Source organism: Rhipicephalus microplus, chromosome 1 (assembly GCF_043290135.1).
Source record: "Rhipicephalus microplus isolate Deutch F79 chromosome 1, USDA_Rmic, whole genome shotgun sequence".
Lineage (NCBI taxonomy): Eukaryota > Metazoa > Arthropoda > Arachnida > Ixodida > Ixodidae > Rhipicephalus > Rhipicephalus microplus.
Window position 1 is genome coordinate 251,349,996 of NC_134700.1, and position 19,344 is coordinate 251,369,339.

General features: G+C 51.5%; 1 protein-coding gene across 4 annotated transcripts in view; it reads left to right on the forward strand.

Moving 5' to 3' along the window:
- LOC119186379 (AT-rich interactive domain-containing protein 3C) overlaps nt 1-19,344 on the forward strand; it is a 236,714-nt gene that overhangs the window by 124,656 nt on the left and 92,714 nt on the right. For 2 of the 4 annotated variants that reach the window (XM_075893212.1, XM_037435017.2), the window contains one exon: nt 12,663-12,743. The exons of the other annotated variants lie outside the window; for them this stretch is intronic. In XM_075893212.1, coding sequence (XP_075749327.1) covers nt 12,663-12,743 — 81 coding nt within the window. The remainder of the gene's footprint in view (nt 1-12,662; nt 12,744-19,344) is intronic. 4 annotated transcript variants of the gene reach the window in all.

Here is a 19,344-nt window from a genome sequence, read left to right on the forward strand (position 1 = left end):
ATAGATAGTTCAAACCTGACAAGGAAGCAAATAACAGCACAAAATGACGGTCATTCTTCAGTTAAACGTTTATAATGTTTGGTGATCGTACGTTGGCGTCAACTACAAACATAAACATACATGAAACCCGTTGTGATGAGTGAAGAAAACGACAACGACGGAAGTGCGGGGCAAGGCGCGTGTAAGGTGCGCGTGAGTGTCAGCGAATCAGCTGATGACCTGTGGTGGCCCATGGAGGTGGCGTGCCACGATTGGGCCACGGGCGACCATCACGTGGCAGTGGGCTTTGTGGCTGGGGACGAGCCGGAGCAGCGGCAGACGGGAGACAGCGGGCCGAAGCATCGGACGCACGTGATCCAGGTTCCGGCCAGGGAACGCGGCCGTCCACGCTGCTGCCGTCCAACCACCAGCTTGGGCGGCATTGCCGGCACGAGTGCTGCATCTCGGGGCGCGGCCTGGCCTGCTGTTCTCTTCCTTGCCGAGGGCATCGCGGATCTCGGCGAGGCGTCTCCGCGGTCAGCCGTTGAACACAGCGATGAACGTGGCCTGGCTAATGGTCACGGTTGCGTCGAGCATCGCGTCTCGGCGCACGCTCTTCGCTGGACGGGCTGGCTATTCCCCGCATGGAGCATCGCGTCTCCTATGCGGGTTGACTGCTCCGTAGTCGCACCTACGCCATCATGCGCCAGTGTCACCAGAGCGTCGCACTTCGGCAAGGGACGAGCGAGATGTTCTGCCGGGCGAGACGCGGGCGTGTGTACGGAGGACCATGGAGCCGGGCGAGGTTCAGGGTGGCCGAGGATTCAGATGCCAGGGGAGTTGCTGCCTGAATCGAGGATCGCCGAGTGGTGCCGAGCCGTACCGAGCGACGCGCCAGCCTCGGAAGTGGGCCGCGAGCTCACGAGGTGCGCACCCGAGGGTACCTGGCTGTGCCCTGGCCAAGGCGACGAACGCCGGTGAGTGAGCTGCCGCACCGCAGCTGTAGCGAGCAGAATTTCAGCACGGCACAGACGGTGCTGTGCTGGCCAGAACCCGCACGTGGAACCGCTACGCCCGGAAGGTGATCAAAAGCTTGGAAACGAGGTCCGAGGTCGCGCTGGTCAAGGCATCTCCGCCACTGCAGCTCGAGAGTTGAGGCCACGAAGGCAGACGAAACGGTGTGCCGCTCGAGAGGACGAGTTCCTGGGAGCGTTCCTGAGCCGGACGTGGGACCCGTACGTGTCGGCCAGGTCGAGCTCCGGTGTGTCTGTTCAAGGTCCATGGCCGAGACCTGCCGAACGGCTCCTGCCTGGGTGCAGTGGCCGGGAGCAGGTTCGTGGACGAGGCTTACCGGGTGTGGTCGTCGTGAGCCGTGGCCTGGTCCAGGACCTCCGGAGTTGCGACCCTGACTGCTGGGTTGGCCGCGACGTCCGACTCAACGGCGCTGCACACGGTAGCGCATCCGTGTGCCGTAAGCCGTTCCAGCCGCTCCAGCCGTGCCACCTTTGCCCTCACGCACGTCGACGATCGCATCATGTCGGGACGACGGGGACCCAAACTGTGAGGCAGCGTTTTTCTCTTGCGAACTGAGAACTCTACGCGCTGGACTCGGAGTAAGCGTAGCCGCGAGCTCTCCGCATGCTAGAGGTCTGACTCTCGTACATGTTGCGTGACGCGTGGCGTGTAGGGTTGGACATATAGTTTTATTTTCACCTGCCACTTCGTTCTCTAGTGTATAATATAACGCTTCTTTTGTTCGCATCCATTGTTGATGTTAATCCTTTTTCGTCCGCTATCAACAAACATAGTGACGAACGTCCGTTAACTCATCACAATAAATGGAGCCGTTCAGCAGGCCCCGTCCTTGCACCTTGTACCGGCCGGCGGACTCGACCCCGAGCGAACACGCCGGAGCTCGACCTGGCCGACACGTACGGGTCCCACGTCCGGCTCAGGAACGCTCCCAGGAACTCGTCCTCTCGAGCGGCACACCGTTTCGTCTGCCTTCGTGGCCTCAACTCTCGAGCTGCAGTGGCGGAGATGCCTTGACCAGCGCGACCTCGGACCTCGTTTCCAAGCTTTTGATCACCTTCCGGGCGTAGCGGTTCCACGTGCGGGTTCTGGCCAGCACAGCACCGTCTGTGCCGTGCTGAAATTCTGCTCGCTACAGCTGCGGTGCGGCAGCTCACTCACCGGCGTTCGTCGCCTTGGCCAGGGCACAGCCAGGTACCCTCGGGTGCGCACCTCGTGAGCTCGCGGCCCACTTCCGAGGCTGGCGCGTCGCTCGGTACGGCTCGGCACCACTCGGCGATCCTCGATTCAGGCAGCAACTCCCCTGGCATCTGAATCCTCGGCCACCCTGAACCTCGCCCGGCTCCATGGTCCTCCGTACACACGCCCGCGTCTCGCCCGGCAGAACATCTCGCTCGTCCCTTGCCGAAGTGCGACGCTCTGGTGACACTGGCGCATGATGGCGTAGGTGCGACTACGGAGCAGTCAACCCGCATAGGAGACGCGATGCTCCATGCGGGGAATAGCCAGCCCGTCCAGCGAAGAGCGTGCGCCGAGACGCGATGCTCGACGCAACCGTGACCATTAGCCAGGCCACGTTCATCGCTGTGTTCAACGGCTGACCGCGGAGACGCCTCGCCGAGATCCGCGATGCCCTCGGCAAGGAAGAGAACAGCAGGCCAGGCCGCGCCCCGAGATGCAGCACTCGTGCCGGCAATGCCGCCCAAGCTGGTGGTTGGACGGCAGCAGCGTGGACGGCCGCGTTCCCTGGCCGGAACCTGGATCACGTGCGTCCGATGCTTCGGCCCGCTGTCTCCCGTCTGCCGCTGCTCCGGCTCGTCCCCAGCCACAAAGCCCACTGCCACGTGATGGTCGCCCGTGGCCCAATCGTGGCACGCCACCTCCATGGGCCACCACAGGTCATCAGCTGATTCGCTGACACTCACGCGCACCTTACACGCGCCTTGCCCCGCACTTCCGTCGTTGTCGTTTTCTTCACTCATCACACCCGTTATCATGCGCCCCATATATCCCGAATTATAACTAATCTATTTGAGTGCTGTAATACCAGAGCCGCGCTTGATCACATCCTATGGATATGTCCAGCATTAATCAGCAATACTGGTGTCGTGGCCTCCAATGAAGGCCTTCGAGCATTTCGACTGACAGCGCGGATCAGTTCTGGCCTGGAACAACAATTCTAGGCGATCCGGCAGACCGGAGAATCTGCCCAGAGACATGGTATCTCCGTAATCTTCTCCAGCCCAGTAATCTGGCGGACATTATTAAAACTTTCTCCTCTGTTTCTTTCATCATGGTGGTCACTGCGTCGGCTTTGCTTGCAGATGGACAAGCGTCTGTTTACACCTTCGCTTCATTTAATCACGAAGTTTTTTCGTCCTGTAAGATGCACGAGGGGGGGGGGGGGGGGGGCTCGGCGTTGTCGCCAAGCAGGTCCGTCTCCTCGCGACCCCTTCTCTCTGCCGAGGCAGCGGGATGTCGTGATTAATTGAACGCTCGTCCGTCTCCCCGCTGCCTGATTTCCGTCGATTGACGTATCGCCACCCGGTGCGCGGGCGAGGAGGATGTTTCCGGCTGCGGCTGTCGAACGACGCAACCACAAACCTGTGCGTCGTCTCGCAAACCGCCGCATGCTCACGGCATCCGTGAATGGCGCCGTACGTCACTGCCTCGTTCGTTTTCTCGTGGCCCGCGCTACGCTCGTATAGGTTGGGCGCGTACTTGCCTCTTCCTCGGTTGTTGTTGAGGCGCTATTTCTTTTTGTTGCCCCTTCGTCGTGAATGAATGGGCCGACCTCTTCCGCCAGCTCACCTCACCGCCGCCGCCGTGCTTACGCGTCTCGTTGACTGCCGTTCAATGCTTGCTGTTCTCTTTTCCGTCGTGGAAACAAGCGTCGCGACGGCTCGGTCGGTGTCGTAGGTGGCCGCTTTGCTTGAAATGTGGCTGTGCTGAATGAGCTGCGCCAGCTGGCAGTGCCGCTAAAGACTCTCGTCAATACGGCTTTGTTGCCGAAGGTCTCTGCGAAGCCATCGAACCATGTAGTAGATGTCGGCTGCGTAGCATTTGAATGCTCGCCAAAGGGCTGCCTTCTTCCTACTGTCTCGTCACAAATCTCTGGTTGCTGATTACATCAGCAGTGATGCTGCTTCCACGAACTTGCTATTGCGCGTTAAAGCTCGGCTGACAGCGAACGCGTACATTGCCATACTTTTGGTTCTTAAAAGAATACTCTAGTGAACTCTGTATTTTTTTTTACATCTTCCTTTCTTCACTTCTTGTCTCACTGATGCTTCCCCTAGTCTGGTGTAGCAAACGAATCGATTTATGTTCCAGAATTTACCCAGCTTTCACCGCCCACTTTAAACCACTGTCAATTTTACTGCTAGTGGTGAGCGCGTTTTGATGACGTTTATAATAGTTGAATCGATGCTGCTTTCTTTTCCGTCAATACACCCATTTGTATCAATCATTATATAATCCCATGTGGAAGCGTCTTCCATGTTAGCACTCATAGCTTCCTTTCGCCGAATTTCGATCTCTCTTCTTTTCTATATGCCGAAAATTAGAAGAGGGGAGAGGAGAGATGCTGAAAGATGTGCTCTTGTTGGACGATCAAGTAAACATTCCTCATTGCTGCACGTATGTTAGTATCGTCTACCATTAATGATCCAACATTAGCGGTCTAATACCACAGAACATCGCATATTCGCTTTGATAAGAAGGGAGTGGTTGCTATATTTCAATCGATGTGTCATGTGCCACCAGTCTAAGCCTCGTGGAACGCACCCATGGAGTGCTCGTACAAAGCGAGCAACGCCAACGAACTAGTCGATCAAGCCGGAGTTATTCCGTAGAAACGCCGCGAGTGGACCTTGTACGTTTTTTTTTTTTTTTGGCAGCTGCTATTGTCAACGCAATGTTTGACGATAGTTATAGCGTGAGAACAAAACGACGACACAGAGACAAGAAGGACACGAAAGACACGAGCGCTACGTGTCTTTCGTGTCCTTCTTGTCTCTGTGTCGTCGTTTTGTTCTCGCGCTATAACTATCGTCATGCCATACCAACTATAGCCCAAGCTGCCACACTTCTAAGTTACAATGTTTGAGTTGTGTTTCTTATGGTTATGGATTTCGCTCCAAATGGTGTCATTCCCCATGCAAGGAGCTGCGAAGCGGAAGGGGCGACTAGCAAGGGTCTATATACGTCAGTATCGTGTGCGTGTGTGCCTTTCTTACGGTTCAGTATGAGGATGAGCGAGAAGGTGTAATGATTTCAGGAAATGGCTCGCTGCGACGCGTTTCCTGCGCTGCGGGGCCGATAATGATTGCGCGGCGTCGGAGAGGGTGTCTCGGCCTGTCGAGTGGTGCGCTTCGGTCCCGAAGCTCGCGATTCCTTCTCTTTCGATTGCGGAAATGGCCGGCTGTGTGCTCGCTCGCTTTTCTCGCCCGCCGCGTCCACCCACCCACGCTGGCGTCTTTTCTCGCACCGGTCTCAGCAGTGCAACCACGGCGTCTTTTGGTTTCCGCGCTCGCGAGACCGTGGTATACAGCTGCAGCAGCTTGCGAGCGGGCTGGTAGCTTCGTGTCGCCCGGCTTGTTGAACGCGTGATTCGTGCATCGCGTCTCACCTTTGAGACTCTCGTGCTACGCTCATGGTGGTATAAAGAGCACTCGCCGAACTCTTGTCTGAGTTAAAGGCACCGCGGTGTATGGCTTTGGGGCAGCATGTTTGTTTGGTCTTGTAGAGCTGTTTACCTGCCTTTACTTTATTCGCCATACTCAAATTTTTCTATCGTTGCCTTTCCAATGAGTGAAATGATCTCGTAGCCTGACTTCAGCTCCACTGAACCATTTGAAGCACTTTAGTGCGATAGGTCACAACTGTTGTTTGGAGGCTTCTTTCTTTCCATGGGCATATCTACTGTGTCTCCAAAGTACGCTAGTGACAGGCAAACGTACCGTACACAAATGAAAAGTTCTCTTCCGACTTGAGCCGCCATGGTGGTCTAGAGGCTATAGGGCAGGTGGTGGGATCGAATCCCGAATGCGGCAGTCGCATTTTCGATGGAGGCGAAAATGCTTGAGGCCAGTGTGCTTAGATTTAAGGTGCACAAAGAAACCCCAGGTGGCGGAGATTCCCGGAGCCCTCCACTACGGCGTCACTCATAATCATATGGTGGTTTTGGGACGTTAAACCCCAACAATTATTATTAACTTCCGAGTTGGTGTTTAGAAACTCGGGGGGTTTCTTTCGATTGTCTGTTGTCGGTGCTCTCGCATTTTATGGAGGTTGGTCTATGCAGGCTGCCTAGCAGGTATGAGCGCGAGGCAAAACATGATGTGCTGTTAAGAGCGGCCCAGACTACGCAGTGGGTCTCCTTGTAGGAGCTACTGCGTCGTTCTATAGGCGTACAACAAGGGAACAAACAATTTCGCTCGTGCAAAAGAGAGCACATCATGAGGTGAGCTCGTGAGACGAATTGGAATGCCCTCACGGCGACAGATCAGGTCGACGAATGCAAAATTAAACGCCGAGTTATTTCACGTGTAACCGAGCTATCGCATATCTAAGTACTCAGTCGCATTGCAAGTAGTCACAGCGTGACTAGTCGCTCGCAACACTACGCGCACAGGAAATTACTGACAAACTTCCGTATGCTTGTTGTCCTTTTATAACCGCTGCCCTTGTTGTTCTCGAGAGAAACAGCGCGAAGGTTTTTGTTATCGATATGTGTGAACGCTTGTTTCTCGGTTCTTTATCGCTGCCATCGTGGCTATACGTGAACAGCACGTGTAGGGAACCTCTTAAGCGGCGCCGTGATGTGCCATGCGTGGAGCAACATCGATGATGAAGCGCCGCGCGCGCCTGCCTGCACACGGGTGATCACTGGTCGTCGGTAGAACGACGGGGCAGGAAGTGGCGGCCTCGATCGGTGTGGCTGGCAGCGCTCGCCCCTTTGTCTCGGCCGTCCTAACTGAGTTCCACTGTGTGCATCTCAAATGATCCGTTCGAGCGCCGGTGGCCAATGCCTGCTATTTTCGAACGAACCATTGGCGCATCCCTCGACGACCTTTTTTTTTTCTTCTTCTTCTTGCACGCCTCTCTCGCGCGCTCTTCCTCTTCGGCCGTCGTTTGTTTTGGAAGGAGTCCTCCTGCTCCGCGACTGCGCGGGTTCGACAGCCGGCTAACGAAGCGCCGATTTCACCGTCAGCGCGAGCTACGTCATGAACAATTTTTTTTTTGCCGCTGTTTCTCTCTGCCCGAACTTTTTTTTGATTGCCTCTACGACCCGACCGGCTTGGCAAATAGAAAGCGGACCCGAAAAGCTACGGGGGGCGGGGGGGGGGGGGTATCATTTTAGGCAGTGTAGGAAAGAACAGCGCGGCTCCCTCGCTCCAAGAAAGGATGAGTCCTTTTTATCGTCGCTCTGTCCATCGGAAGGATCAGAATATCGAGGGATACAAAAGGTACACAATACCGGCGCGAGATAACGAACAGAATAACAGGTTCGGGCGTAAATGTTCGAATAGCAAGCGCTGGCTGAGATGAGAGGTGATGCTTCGTACACGAACGGGGCACAGATGTAAGAAAAACACATAAGTATGCTCGAGCGAATGGCATTGCAACGGCGGCTTTTGTTGGCGTGTCGTGCGGGGATTGCCAAGAACAAAAGGTGGCCCCTTGACGTCGTTGTAGCGGCGCTGACGTCTCGGCGCGGGTTCCTCTGAATGGGACGCGCCGGTTCCACCCGACTGGCTCCACCAATTATCGATTGTCGCTTTCGCATCGGCTTCGGGTCGCGTCTCCCCCCCTAAAATGCGTGGCTGTTGCTGCTGGGGGCCATTCGCGAGAACGATGACAATAGAGGCACGATCGTGGGCCGCCCGAGCCCTTTCGTCCCTATCGGCGCTCTTTCAAAAGGGCGAGCCGAGAAGCCGGCGCATCGGAGCATTGAGTGCGGCTCGTTGAGCGCCTCTCCGAGCGATATGCCTCGCCTGTTGCGTCGCGTTGTGGTCACGGTTTACAACTTTTTTTTTTGCTATTTTTACGCCCGCCGATTTTCCTTTTTTCTTTCTGAGTCTGCCTTTTGTTGATTGAACTAGGGCTCACCGTTTTCCTCGGAGAAGCGGTGCATGCATTTAGGCTTAGTTTCTGCACTATAAGCTTCAAGTTTCAGCCTACAGAACACAGCGTACAAGTCGCTGTAGTGATATTTAAAGGATGCGTAGTCTGTCACTTTGAAAGGAAAACGTTGCATTTCAACCTTGCTTGTTTTCCTTCTCGCACGTTTCTGTCATAAAATCTTAGTAACGCATTAATATTTACGCGATGCTTCACTTGCTTTCATTCTCATTTGTGGACCGGTTCACGTACTCGGACGCCAAATAACGGTTGACCACGTGACGGTCGACCTCGTGCTCAATCATGTGTAGCGAGATGGAAAATAGACTGACCAAGAATCTTGATCTTCCCCGATTTCGTACTTCATATCTCTGCTTCAGGCAGGTACGGCAAGGGATATACAGGTATGGCATGGAGATATCTCTATGTTGTGTATCTCTATGCATGTACGGCATAGAGATATACAACAATGTACATCGAGGTACATTATTGTATATTTAAGTGTTTTGTCTTGCCGCACCTGTCTGAAGTGCGTCACGTTGAGCGGGCCAAACAGGGAACAGAGACTCTACCCGCCCCTTGGTGGACATTTTGTGAAATGCCCAAATAAACGAAAATGAAATTAGATGCCGTGGACACCGGCTCGTTCGTCGGTCAACTTCATGCGCTTGCAGCGCGTCGTGTTCCGCGCTGTTTCTCTCGCGGGAGGACGCACCTGTTGATGCCCTTTGTGCCACTGGTCAGCGCTTTCTTGGCTTGGATGATGTCTCCTTTTCCGAGCTGCCGACTTCCGAGCCAGGCGCCATCCATCACTCCGGGTCTCCCGCATCTATGCTTCTCCGCATTATACCGAAGCGTGATCACAAAGGGGGCGAGGCGCGCGCTTAAAGCAGCTATAGCAAGAACGGGTGTTTCATCTTGTGTGTCTGCGTACAATGCGAGGTGCGTTGGAACATTTCCCGTAATAGAAAGACTGCCTTCTCGCTGTCTCGCTCGCTGGTCGGCCGCTTCATCGTTGTCCCGTGGGTCCTTTGTGAATGCATTTGCGGACGCCTGTTTTTTTTTGGGCGTGACTGCTACAAACAGTGGTTACGCGGAGATTGTTACTTCAAGTGAGCTGGATGTCGCGATGGGGGGTATGCCGGTTATGCCGACGAGTTGGAGATTATTGGGAGAGGCCTTTGTGGTCCAATGGACACTCGATAGACTGATTACGATGATGATATCCACGCTCACATGTTGGGGCAGTGCTACATCGGCGATCAAATACGATTTGCTTCTGCTAAAAAAGGAAAAAAAAATCTCCTAGCGCATATTTTTTAAACGTCACTTCCGTGACGGAAGTACGTCAGCGGGGCCGTGGTGGACCCCGACATAAAACGCTTTCATGTTAAAGCCTCAAGTGTTTGAGACAAACTACTACCGTTTCATGTGCCCGCACCTTCCGCCGACTCTTATACCCCCCTTTCTTGCTTCCTTACTCATAATTGTGGCCGTTTCGTGTGTTTTCCAAATTCATTGCGATGATGACGTCTTGCGTTCATAATGCGCAGCCGGAACTTGTGGTTGGAGAAGAAAAGAAGTGCTGGGCACTGCTGGGACAGGTCTGTATAGTGCGACGGCGGCATCTTGTATACATTCCTCAGGTGTATACGCGCAATATAAACACGCGCGCGGTCGCCTTGTTTGTCGACGAGAGGGAAGTAGGCACTAGGAAACGGAGCGGCCGTATCTCGACTCTTGCCGACGCCGACTCCACCGCAGTGAGTTGGCATCGCATACAGACTCTCATTTTGCTTCGTAAAGCGCTCCAAAAGCTAGTGGCTAGCGTTGTCCACTCTGGCATACTTAGGCACCAGTCGTATAACAACTTTTTCTCATATATGTGTTATCTCAGTATCTGAAGGCATTTTAGCGCCTAAGTAGACTCTGTTTTGTGTATTGCTTGAGCTGAAGTGATGTTCTGAAAATAAGGGCTGTGCTTTCATTCTTTGACTTGATTGCTATAGATAATCAATCTATTAGTGAAAGCATGAAAAGCTTAGCCTCTTGTGCCTTTACACAATTTTTGTTTTTACTTGCGCGAAAGTTACTACCATAATGTATACTTCCACGACGAACAGGGCGCCGTCTTCCGCGCGCATGGCTGAATCTACACAAACAGCAAGCAGGGCAACTGGTGCTCCCGCATTGAATGCTCCTTCACAACGCCTAATAACGGCGCTATTGCCGCCCTTGTGCCAGGATATCACTCCTTATAAAACGTGCAGTGAGAGAACTGGTGGCGACGCTGCTTTGAGGGTCCCGCTAGCGTGACCTTGTCCAGCGCCAACTCATCACGACGTCCCTAATCTTTACGGTGTCTCTTTGGCTTACGTCACCATTTTAAATGCGGAACCTACTCGCATACCCCACTGCGCATGCTCGCGCCTCGCCTCTCGTGCCAACTGTCACTCCCCCCCCCCCCCCCCCCCTCTTTAGCCTCGCAACGCCGGCGCAGGCAGCGTCTGCTAGTAAAAACCGACTGCTGGCGCTGCACAACAGTTCACTGGCCACGCCGTATATGTAGGCACTGGATCGCACGTCACCGTCCCACCACTCGTTGAAGGCAACGCTTCTCCTTCATTCATTCAATAAATAAGAATAATGGATGAAATAACAATTAAGCATTTCCAAACCATACCCTATTGCGCAACACTCACGCGATGCCTCCTACACTCTGCGGCTTTTTTTTTCTTTTTTTTTTGGGTAAAAGTGCCTCACACTGCGTTCTGAGAGGCATCACGCCACAAGCGCGATAATGAAAATGCAAAGAAGAAAGAAATGAAATACCTCGAAATTCGCTGCGTGGGGTGACATTTAGGAGAGTCGCGGCTTGAAACTCGAAAAGGAGGATAAGAGAAATAAAATTTCATTTTTTTGTTTAGTAACGAGCATATGATGACTAGAGCAATGACAGTAGAGTTCTTGCAGACTTCATTTCCCGATCTCAATGTATTTAGTGTTTACCTTAAGGGCAAGCGAAGTTGCGTGAGCCGAGGTTTCGGAACGGCCCTGCGTCCGCTCCACGGGCGCTAGCTTTTGAAGCGCGACCCCCGCCGCCGAAGCTGTCCCGCAATCCTCAGGTCCGGTAGCTCGGTGTTTGTGAGTGCGTAGCAGCTGACCTTGGCTGAGCGCGTGGGACGGCGGCAGTCTCTTTTGCCTCCCAAATGCGCCATCGCAGAGTGCGGTGTGTCCGCATGCCGGCGTTTGGCGGGAGCGCATTGTAAATCTCGGATTAATGCTCCGCGTTCTCTCCATGCCGCGGCGCCGTTCACCTCTGCGAAAGCTCGTGTAATATCGGTGGCCGCACCACTCTGCGGTCGGCCCATTTCGTCCTCATTTTCTTTTTTTTTTTCCTTTTTCCTCCGCTGGCCGCTTCGCTTTTTGTTTTTATTTGTTTTTTGTCGGGCTTGACCTTACGTGCGCGTATGTCTATTGGTTCGCTTACGCTGCGTAGTTTTTGGGCCCGCGTCACGTCTTTCTCACTGCAGGCTTCAATTTCCGTTATAGAATGTCCCCTTGAGTTGCCGGCTGCCTTAGTTGTTGCCAGAAGTTTATTATTGGGCTGCACTTGGACCTACGATATGAGAACAGTTCGGGATGAGGGGTCGGCGCCTGCGTTCCGCTTGAGGGTCAAGGCATCTTTGGTCCCTGAAATGGTATCGCATATATCTTAAGAAATGCCCCGCCGCCGTGGTCTAGTGGCTAAGGTACTCGGCTGCTGACCCGCAGGTCGCGGGATCAAATCCCGGCTGCGGCGGTTGCATTTTCGATGGAGGCGAAAATGCTGTAGGCCCGTGTTGCTCGATTTGGGAGCACGTTAAAGAACCCCAGGTGGTCGAAATTTCCGGAGCCCTCCACTACGGCGTCTCTCATAATCATATGGTGGTTTTGGGACGTTAAACCCCACATATCAATCAATTATATCTTAAGAAAGCCGCTTCCCTTTTCTTAATCTAAACTTCTATCGATACGCCGCCTTAAGGAATTCCTCGCACAACGACGGAATAACGAGTTCGTTTTGATATGTTCGTTTTTGGGGAATGATGGCATACACGACCGGCTCGTCACGGTGTGCAGGTGTCATCTCTCTTCTTAGTATAGTGTGAATGTACTCAAAGAACGGACCACATTATCCAACCTACTTTGTCATTTGCTCGTCAATCGAAGACAGCGTTAAGATTTCCGCAAAGCCATCCAGTTTCTCCGCACTTGGCGAGGCGTAACCGTGTTTATATGCTGGTATATCTGTGGTAGCGCATTGACTATAGTGTGCGTCATGTGCTCTGTTGCAGTGCTGTTCATTTCCTTGCCACTTGTCTTGTTTGATGTGCGCATGCGTGTTTTTATTTATTTTCTTTCTGTCTATCGTGCGATTGAAAACCGCGCGTGTGTCCTTGTGCGCCTTGTGTCTTTGTTTGTGCTCTGAATGTTGTCTGTTCTTTGTCCACCCTACCCTCCCTGCTCCCGCAAACACAAACCAGAGCCCCACTCCTAAGTCGTCTCGGTCGAGCCGCGGCGGCGACTCCAATGGTCGAGTGAGCAGCATGGACGACATCAGCAAAGTAAGCTGCTCGATCGCTTCGTGATGGCTTCTCTAGTGTTCTGTGTTATGGCGGTGGGCCTTGCTGCTCGCAGTGGGTGACGTCTTTTTTTTTTTTTCCGTGAAGGTGTCCGCTTGCCTTGTGTTCGCGACATCCCGCCGTTTCGCAGGTGACCGAGAATGTTGCGACATAAGTGTAACAGGACGGAAGCGTGGGCCGCGTAGGCTTCGCTTACTTGAACACTACTAGAGTGTACTACACCACTAAACGGGCCGAGTCGGAGCTCGAACTCGTTTTCATGCATCTCTCCATGCGAACGAAAGAAGGAAAATTGTTGTACAAGTGTCATGTTTTATTTATTCGTCATAATTAATTGAACAGATGGCCCGGTTAAGGAAACCACATGTTTTTAACTGTACTGCACTAATTGTGACGTAAGTTGAAATGAATTGAAGTGGCCCGAAAATAGCCCTTTCCGTTGGTGCGATTGGAACCGAAAACCTTCGAAATACGCTTTCCTTAATCAAATACACCCTTTTCATAATTGTAAACCTAGCTTTCCTGCGATGCAGGTTGCCTGACTAGTGGCTGCTCGTCGCTCCGGAGAACGGCGCGTTCAAGCGCACTTTGCTTGCGCTGTGGCACGGAAAGATGTAGACGCAGCTGTCTTGATATAAACACGCATGATAGGCGAGCACCAGCACGTGTAACTATAGGACCTCTTCTTTACTAAAAGAACTGTATGTGCCGCCATTAGCTGGGCGAATGGGCAGCGCAGGGAGGCGCACTTGTAGATTATGTAAAGGGGTCCGCTCGATTCATTTAATTGGGCGCACATTCACGTTAAAACAGATTTCTTAACGTGAATTCACGCCTAATATTAGGCGCGCAAACACGCACACAAGAGAGAAACGTTTGTCGTGTCTTGACGTTTCTCCTGCGTCCGTGTTTTCACGACCAGTGTTTTAACATGAATAGCCTCGATACTTACTTGATTCTGCAGAAATTCATTGAACCATATTGCATGAAACAGAAAATTCCATATCTTCCCCAGCTTGTAGGACAAATGTATAAGGAAATTTATACGAACTTCTCAAAAAGTGCATTTTTTTAACGGAAAATTTGCCCAGAAATATAAGGGCGTCGATGTTGGCCCGGAGACCAACGCCTGTCCAGGGCGGTCACTTTGCCAGTTGAATTAATCATGCAAGAGGCTAGCAAATGGCAGTGCGAGAACAAATGAATCGACAGCTCGAAACACATAGACAACGTATATATAATCAAAAATATGGTTGAAAATAAAAAAAAAGAGAGAGAAAGAGAATACGGAGAAAGGCGGGAATGTTAACTAGGGCTGAGCCCCGGTAGGCTACTTCGCACTGAGCAAGGGAAGAGGGGGAGCGGAAGTTATAAAGAGGAGGAGAAAAAAGTAACTGTCTGGGTTGACGCGTAATTATTGAACACCTTTTATGTGGCACTCGGCATACACGAAAGAGAGGCTTCACCACTGTAGTGTTCTAAATCAACTAGACAGAAGTGATTTGACTGTCGAGGAGGTATTGGGACCATGGCGCTGCCCATTCCAGTTCCGAGAGGCAACGAAAGTGGTGTTGCGTTTCCTTAAAGACGCCTGATGATGTGATGTGAAGAGTGAATGTAGTTGAAAGTTCAGTACAGTTTCAATTATGATCAGATCACCTTATTATAGGCGAGGACGTGCGCTTGTGTATTTAATTCCTTGTTTATCTAATTCATGCATTGTTATTCGTTTTCTATTCGTTGCTTCTAAGCGCAATCACGTTTCCCATGCACGTGAACCCCGTACAGTGCTGTCGCGCTCTTGAACCACGCGTGACCGTAGCTTGTATACCTGCCCGGCCTTACGAGGGCGCTGTCGTCGTGGTGTCTGCCGGGTTGGTCGTGACGTGTCGCTGATGGATCGCCGAGAAGCTGCTTCCGCCCGCAGGGCTTCCTGTGTTTTTTTCTCTCGCCTGCCCTGTTCATATGGGAACGCGCACGTTGCCCCGCAGCGAGCTCGCTTCCTCCCCGGAGGACGCGACGCTGGTTCGCATTGCATGGAGCACCACTTGTGGCTGAGAGTGCACCGCTAGCAGCCACCATAGTCTTTGGCCCCGAAAGACTCTGATACGGTGCGAGAGATCACAAATGTATGCCAATACAAGCAACTCACGCGTCAAAGACTGACTGCGGTGCTGCGGTACGGTTCGGTAGAGTGACGGGTCAAGATGCGCATTGGCTACGGAATACTATGCAACCGCCTCACTATATCTTACACAGCTCTTTTACTTCTACCGAGCCATCATGAACGGTTCACAGTGTTTGAGCTTAGCACTTATTTTAGTTTGTTCGCACACCTATTTGCTTTATGTGGCATACCAGCTTACGGTAGCATGAGATGTCACAATATGTCGATTTTAGCGAGTTCGCAAGGCATCCGGACGGTTGCTAGTGTGTGTGTGTGTGTGTGTGTGTGTGTGTGTGTGTGTGTGCGTGCGTGTGTGTGTGCGTGTGTGTGTGCGTGTGTGTGTGCGTGTGTGTGTGTGTGTGTGTGTGTTTGAGAGAGAGAGAGAGGGAGAGCAGATGACGCTGCACCGTGTGCGTCACACATTTGTGGGCCCACGTGTGCAAGCTTCTCACAGTGTGACGACGCTGTCCAGTTCGGCGCCCAAACACCAAAACTGGAAGTCGTTCATATGAATAGCGTGATATCATGTTATTTAGCGAGAATGCGATATCCTTGGAGCGTGTATCACGCTTCCCAGAGTAATAATAAACATTTACTACAAAGCACGCGAAAGGCAGAAACTTGATGGCAACCACCCCTTTAAAGAACACCAGATCGTCAAAAATTTTGAAGTCCTCCCTCCACTACGGCGTACCATAATGATATCGTGGTTTTGGCTCGGGAGACGCGAAATATTGTTACATTAGTCAGAATAAATCCTACGAATTCTGCAGTTACAACTATAGTTTGTATGATGCGACGCATTTTGAGGAGACCTCGGTAACGTTGAAGGGTTTATCTTCCAGTAGCCACTCGACTGCTCTTCAGCTTAACCAAAGTAACGAGCCGGTTATTCCAAGACCCATATCGTAGCCTATTTATCGGAAGTTCAGGAAAGCCAGCATTGATATCACTGTGCGGACGTATTCAGCTGAGCTGTTTGGTTTTACTATATCTGGGGGGAGGGGGAGGTGGGCCACGTTGCACATGGAAACAGTAATCTGTAGCACTGAATACAGCCTGAGTCGCTATCTAAAACGATCACAGTGGAAATAATGCGCAGAGGAAAGGCAAAGGCCGTTCTCCAGAGGGCTTGTCAGGACGCGGGTGTATCAGCAGGACCCTCGAAAGCAGTTGTTTATTGATGCTCTCGAACCAGGATTATTTTTCGCGCGTGCCTCGCACTGGCAACTTGTACGAGCGCTAATGTTGCTGCTGTCGGCGAATGCGCCGTCGTTTGTGACAGCATCGCTGTTTGTTAGCTCGAAAAAAAAAACGCCGTTAGTAGCGAACAGAAATGATCATCATCATCATCATGAACGACCTTGTGAAAGTTTAGCGCACGCAACGCAATGACATGGCCCGTCATCATCTCCTGCTCCACTCTTACACGTGTGCAGATTCGTCCGGTGTGGGATATAATTACTCGGATTGGCGCAGAGAACGAGTACACAGAGAGAGAAAGTGAGAGAGAACGTTCGAGAAGGAAAAGAGGGAGCACTGAAAAGCAGTGAAATATTGAGTAAAAAAAATCGAATTTCTTGGTGAGGTGCGGGATTCGAACCCGTGTACCCATGGCTCTAAGATGAGCGTCGTAACCATGTGGCTATCCTGGTTTTTCTCTCTTTATTGTACTCGGCTATTCAGGCACGCTAGCAGAATAAGCTTTTATGGGAACCGTATACGATTGTGTTGCTATCGGTGACAGAACGAGGAAGGTATAGAGGGAAAGCAAAAAAAGAGAGAAAGAAATACAGACAGGTCGAAACAAGGAGGAGGACAAGAACAACAAGAGAGAAGGCAGCGAGGTTAACCAGGCACATGCCCGGTTCGCTACCCTACGCTGGGGAATAGGAAGGGGAGTATAAAGATGAGAGAGAGAGGAAAGAGAAGGAGTCAAGGAGAGAAGGAAAGCATAGCATATAGCCATGTGTACCGTTTTATAGCAAGGGTGTGCGAAAAAGAAGTCGTGAAGAGAAGGAGAGAAAAGAGGAGCAGAACGTCAGCAGCTTTGCTGTTTCCGGAGTCTTTGCACCACTGCTGCCCCAGCACTTTTGTTTTCTTCTTCAGCGCGTACATCACGTGTTAGCACGTATAGGCTATATATGCTTTGTCGTTCAACATTAATTTTGACATTTGTTGCGAAAGGAGGTCTGTCAGGTTGAGCGAAATTGCTGCTTCCGGCGATTCGTAATGCTGTTCTAGAACACGGACCATGCCCAGAGAGTGCATACTTCCCTTATTTATCGGGCACCGGATTGATCGGCACCGCCGTGGTAGCCAAGAGGCTAATAAGCGGATCCGACTCACGGCCATGACGACCGTGCGGGCAATATTCAAAGAAACACACGCTTAGGTTAAGGGCATATAAAAAAATTACGTCAAAGTTTAATGATGAAGCGTGTTTCATAATCTGATTGTCTCCCTCGTTCGCAATGCACGAAAATTTATTCAGATAATGGACATAATAATCGTGTAACTTAGGTGCCCAGTTTGAAGTTTTCATGCCGCCTTGATAGTGATCAAACCTCTGCCGGCACTTGTTCACAGGCAAGATGTATATTACGTAGATCACATTTATTTTGCAAAGCGTCCATTTTCCAGTAGCTGCGCGGCAGTGGCGTCAGTACGCGACGAATCGTTTCACTATACCAAGCTTGTTGTGCAAAAGTACAGTTACTGATCGAGGCCGATGACCTGGAGGAGTCCCGAGGCAGATGCACAACCGAACCACTGCAAGGCCGCAAACCAGGCGCTGATCTGCAGTTAACAAGCCGATGATAGCCACGAGCCGAGGGCGTATACCGAAGGTTCGGGAAGCCGGGGTTGCAGCATCGCCCGCTTACGGCTACCGCTACAGCGGTCCGCTATATTTATACGCGAGCGCCATCAGTGAGAGGGCTGGGAGGAAAGAAAAAAAGAAGTAAAAGATATGTTCCAACACTCGCAGCGAAATTGTGCGTTTCCAGAGGCTCCATCCGGGCACGGGTGTGTTATGCGGGTGGCCTGGCCGCTTACCTTCCTTCCCCTCTTTCTTAAAAATATTTTTTTTTGTTATTTTTGCGTCTACCTTCTTCTACTTTCCCCAGCATTTCGTACCGCGTTTTTGTTACTTTGTCGACATACATCGAACTACCTCCCGCCTTCTTTTGTTTTTTGTTTGTTTCGTTCTTTGTTCTTTTTTTTTAGAAGCTCGAGGGAGAAACACTAGAGGATAACTTTGTCCCTCGTGCCGCCGTACACAACGTCTTGTATAGGGCCCAACTTAGGCGGAGAGCGGGGGCGCCCTGTATGAGGGCACGGTGTTGAAGGAGAGAAAGGGTATATGGATGAGAAAGGGCGTGAACAGAGGGTGAGGGTGGGGGCGCATGTCAAACGGTATTTTATTGAGGCCCGAGGGCCTGGCGCAAGGCAGAGTTTGGAGGAGTGACAGGGAAAGGAAACGAGCAGCTGAAGAGAGAAAGCACTCGCAGCAGCCGAGGGATAAGGAGATCGGGGTAACGACAGACAAGACTGCTCGGATAAGTACGTCCGCGATACTAAAATAGCGGGACGTTGTCGACAGCGCCTTGATAGAGTTTCTACCCACCACGCTGAAAGGAGAATTACGAGAAAAAAAAAAGCAAAATCAGGTGCTCCGCTCTGGTTTGTCTATCTTAGTCTTGAGTCAATAATCTGTTCTTCAATGTATACTCATTGCGTTTCCGTTGCCCAGGTACGTTGCAATTATGTACTTAACAAGAGCGTGGTTTTGAGACAACGTGTCATATGTGAGTCGCATAATTTCGGATGCCTTGTATTTTATATTAAGGAAATGCGTGTGACCACGCCTATGTCAACACGGCACCTACAGACCAGAAACACGCAATCAAGAACATTGTACTTTGGAAAAGCGTTACGGGGGGAGTCGAAATACAGTCCAAGCATACGGGCCTACTGAAATCTCGTTCACGGGCCTGCATGTTTCCATTCCATTACCAAGGTGTCTCCCAACCTGGAATACCTAGAAAAGTTGGGGAATTTCGACCCTTCTGCAAAAGTCGGGGAATTTCTAAAGCAAACCTGTCCGGATCATGGAAAGCGACAGCAGTTTGTCCCACCGTCACAAAAATAAGCACTGCCATTGATCAAAGTTTAAAAAGTAGTTCTTTCTGCTGCAACTACAGTGAACTGCTACAATAGAAGCAAAAAAAAAAAAAAAAGCTGCGCATAACTGTTGCTGCTTAGTGTGAACGCGAAAGGATACACCGACCAATAGAACACGGTTTGCTGTTTGCGGAAGTCTCGACACCCGATACGGGAGCCTTGTTCGCAATAAAAGGCATAAGAAAGGCACGGCTTATTCAAGTACGCTTAAGTACGCGACGCACGTAAGCA